The sequence below is a fragment of the Solanum pennellii genome, chromosome 10, assembly GCF_001406875.1.
Source record: "Solanum pennellii chromosome 10, SPENNV200".
NCBI lineage: Eukaryota > Viridiplantae > Streptophyta > Magnoliopsida > Solanales > Solanaceae > Solanum > Solanum pennellii.
Window position 1 is genome coordinate 52579885 of NC_028646.1, and position 4685 is coordinate 52584569.

A 4685-nucleotide genomic window follows, 5' to 3' on the forward strand; every position below is an offset into this window, starting at 1 on the left:
CATATATATATATATATATATATATATATATATATATACACATACATATATATATATATATATATATATATATATATATATATATATGTATATGTATGTATGTATGTATATATATTGATGTCAATGTATATATTTAATCTGTAGAATGAGTTTTATCAGTGTATCACTCAGAATCTAGATATCAGTGTATCACTCAGAATCTAGATATTTCGTTCCAAATGACACCGAACTGTCCACCAAAACTTTGGTAGAAAAAGTGATGGAGGGTGGGAGGACATACAAAGGTAGACTTTATGGTCTAGGCTCCCTAAATGATGTAAAACGACTCTAATCACACTTACAGGGTATCAGATCATCATATAAATCCGAGGCACTTGATATTGTTTCTATGTCAACTCAAATAGCATAATTTACATAGACAATAGTAGAACCAGACCAGAGAAGAGTAGCTGAACAACAAAGCATGAGTTAGACCGTTAAACAAGTTTCAGAACAAGTGCAGAACCTTGCTCGTCAACCTACTACTTCGACTCCTGAGGACATCGATGACGAAAATGAGGATTATGATGATGATTTTGTAGATATCACTCCCTAGTTTAAGTCACTTTTAATTTTTGAACTTTTTGAAATTTTGAAAAACTTTATTAGTCTTTAAATTGTGATTTAGATACTTTTGAATGTTAATTTAGGTTTTTTATTTTATATTTTATGTAGTTTAATTATAATTTTGTGTGTTGATTGGGATGAATTGAATTGCATTTGCAGGCAGACAGCAGAAACTGCCAATTTTTGCTGTAAAATTTTTTGCAGAAACAATTACGGATAGGGTTGTTTTTTGCATTGCTTCTCTGGGTTTTATATTTTTAAAATAAAACCCAAAAAAAATGATAAGCATTGTCCTTTAGTCCGTAGCTTTTCTGAATTTTTCAAAAAATGAACTTCCAGAAAAGCGTCGGACATGGTCCTCCTGGTGGTAACATTGACCCAGAAAGTGTCAAACATGATGCGTCGCTTTTTCATCTGTTTTCACCAAAAAAGCGACACATTGTGTCGCTTTTGGCCATCATTTTTCGGTAATTTTTAAGTAGTACACTCGAATGAAGACGAACATGTATGGTTAAAAATTGTTTGTTGTAAGCATATTATAAGGTAACAACACAAAAGTAGTGTTGGTTTATAGGCTTATGAAAGGATTGTCGATTAATGTGGCTTCGGTTCTCTGGCATAATATGTTAAAATTTGGAAATAAAAAAAGTTGGAGGCATTGCAATGGCGGTTTCATAAATCATTTTATCTAGAGGAAAGGTGTCAAGGATGAATGCCCGAAATTATAATCATCGAGGATGCCATAACAGGCAAGTCAGTTGGTTGATGTGACTAAGACTAAGGCACAAAACACTTTCCATGGACCTGTGCTAGTTAGTCTGATCATGGACATATGATCTCCACTCTGATCACTGGCTTACGGGTCGGAACAATAGTTAGATGGGTCAAATACTTTGTACAAACAACATATCTTTCTCAAATATAATATTAAAAAAAAGATGCAGCCTTTTACCCCTTCTTCCTTCTTCAATTCTTTTATAGTTTATTTGAAGATTCTTATGAAGATTTCATCTTTAAAAATCGAATAAGAGTAACATGTATGATTTTAAACTGGGGTTTCTGTATCTCGTCTATATGTGATTACACATTCTTAGTAGTAAAACAAATTCAATCATCTGTCAAAGTAAGTGTTTTATTAAATCCAATTTGAGACTCACTAGATTAAATCTCCATATATCTTAAGTAGAAAGAGTATAAATAAGATAAATAATCAATAATCTTAAAACTAAAAATAAATGTAATCTTAAATTTTAGAAATCGATTATAAAAGAAAATCTTGAATAATGAATTGCATAGAATATTGGGGGAATAATACGTGTGATGATAGAATAATTGATTTTCATTTCAAGGATCGTATTGAAGGAACTTTACGTATCATAATGTGAACTCAACTAAGAAAATTATAAAGAGTAATATTCAAAAATACTTACTAGCTTACTTAATAATCTCATAATTAAGGTCTAGTAGAGACATTTTGTCAAAAACATCTTAGGCACCTTTTCACATTAAAAGTTCCAAACGCATTAAGTATTGTACCATTTATCTCTTGAAAAGATATCATCCATGGTAAAAAAATCACTTTCCCAACAAAGGAAAATTCTTGCTCACTCAAAAAGTTCTTCCACATATGTGGAATTAGCCGAAATACAAAACGGAATTGAAAAGCGAATCAAATCGCAAGTCAAGTTAAACAATAAAATCGATTAATGGATTGGTTTTGACTTGGTTTGGTATTAAAAAAAAACTCAATTATTCTTGGGTTGATTTCGTGTTATCAAAACAAAGTCAACCCGAGACCAAATCAACCCGATATCATACATATAATTTTTAAAATTTATTTTATACGTAAAACTATTTACTTTGATGTAGCTTCCAAATACTACTTATATATATATGTTTTCATAATTTTTATGTTTTGACATAAATTTTTCAAGCTTTTTTAACTTAGAATTTTTAATGTTCCAATAAAGATAATATTGTTCAAAGATATTAATAATTCTATTAAAACTCATTCCGAAATCAAATCACTATTATGCTAACAAAATAAATTAATTCAACGCTAAGAATGGGAATAATGTTGAATATTTGTTCTTTAGTTTTACATTGGTTTAGACATTTAAAATACATAATGTAACTTTATAATTTTTAAAAAATATTTAATAATGTAACTAACACTTATTAGATTTATTTTAGCATGATTTAGTACTTTTACATTATTATCATTTTCATTATGAATTTACAATATTTATTTTTTATGATGATTTCATTATTGTTTTTAGTGAATACTTAAGTGTCATCACTCATCTCATATTTTGTGTTATTTTCTTAGAAACATCTTTGATAATTGTAATTTGATTGGACTAAAGAAATATCTGGAGTACAAGTTAATTATATTTTTGCATGTACACTTTATCGGAAAACCCCAAAAACCTAAAAAATCTTAGATTTATTAGTTTTGTTTGATTTAAAAATTAAAAAATCCGACACAATGGTTTGGCTTGGTATTTGAAAAAAACTTGAGTTCAATTAGTTTGCTATGGTTTATAAATTTAATTTTTTTACAAAAAATAGTCGGGGTTGATATTTGAAAAACCTAAACTAACCCAGGCATGTACACCTCTAATTCCCGATTTCTATTTCTATCTTTAGAAATCGATGGTAAGCCATGATTTAAAAGGTTATTTTGATCAAATAATTACTGACCTTTATATCATTATGAGACATATTAGATGCTTCTTCTACTAGTGGTGAACCGAGTCCGATATTATATAACTACTTTAAAGTATAGTGACAATCAGTAGATATTTTCCAGATATTTTTACAATTTCATAGTGTTTTGCATATTAAATTTCAGGTGTTTGGTTATTTCATAAGATTTATTATTAATACTTCAGAGCATTACATATAATGATACTGGGGATTACACTTTCTGAAAAAAAAATTAAATATATATTACTAACAATTAACACAATTCATAAAATATCACACCAAATAGTTTTATTTATTCATAAAGATTTATGATACATATGATGCACGATTGTACTTATGAAACATATATCACACAAATAGTCTTATTTCTTCGTAAGGATTTAGGATAGTAACAATATTCAATCTTGTTATTAATTGGGAATGAGGACTGATATCTATTTTCCGGCATGGTAAGCCTCAAGGTCCTTGTTGAGGCCAATAAGAAACTCCATAAAGTCAAGGGGCTCAGGAATATTTTCATTAAGTTTTTCATACATCATGCTCCAAGTAATCCAGTTTTCCTTTGCAGTTAATATAAGTGTCATTGAGTTATATAATTCATTCATATATCCTTCAATAAAATTGAAGGTCATTGATTTTGCTGCATCATCTATGTCTACGACCTGTTTGAAATGTCGTTCTTTGCCCCCTGAACATATTAATAAAATAATATAAGTTCAAACATGAAAGCTAATTAATTGATCGTTTCTACCATAGCCAACTGAAAAATGGAATAATATAAAAAGCTTACCAAGGATAATTTTCCAGCCAATAACAGAGTTTGTTTTTCCCAATTGACCATCATGCAATGTGAAGTTCGTTACCTTATCAGGAGACATGGTGGATGTTTGGTGTGGATTTGATTTGAAGTGGTCATGAAGCAAATCTCCAGCACACTTCATCTCTAATTTAGAGATCAACTTACCTTTCAAACCCATTACTTAGAATTGAGTGAGATTTTGTTATAAGAGAAGGTTTACAAATTTAGTGAGATACATGCAGGCTTTATATAGAGTTTGTGATTTGTACAACTACTTGAAATATTAAATATATTTTTAATTTTAAAGAATGTGGTCTATTTTTTATAGTTTAGGTGGCAATATTTCTGCAGGCAAAACACAATTGAAATATTAAATACATATCTCATCTCCCACCATATTCGTTTACTACTTCAACTTTTTAAGTTAAATCTTCACTTGATTATTATAAAATTGAGAATGAAACGGTTTAAGATATTTTATAATTACATCCACTAGAAAATAAATCATGAAAGTTATACAAAATGAATGTGTTCAAATTATTTAATATAGGCGGAGTCAAAGTTAGGAGTT

The 4685-nt window shown here is 28.9% G+C and overlaps 1 protein-coding gene across 1 annotated transcript; it reads right to left on the reverse strand.

The window, feature by feature from the left end:
* Positions 1-3577: 3577 nt before the first annotated feature.
* On the reverse strand, positions 3578-4371 carry LOC107032415 (kirola-like). Its single transcript, XM_015234015.2, has 2 exons — positions 4106-4371; positions 3578-4003 (listed from the first exon to the last, which is right to left on the reverse strand). Exons 1-2 carry the CDS (start codon positions 4290-4292, stop codon positions 3750-3752), a joined length of 441 nt encoding a protein of 146 aa, XP_015089501.1. The 5' UTR covers positions 4293-4371; the 3' UTR covers positions 3578-3749.
* Between the last annotated feature and the right edge of the window lie 314 nt (positions 4372-4685).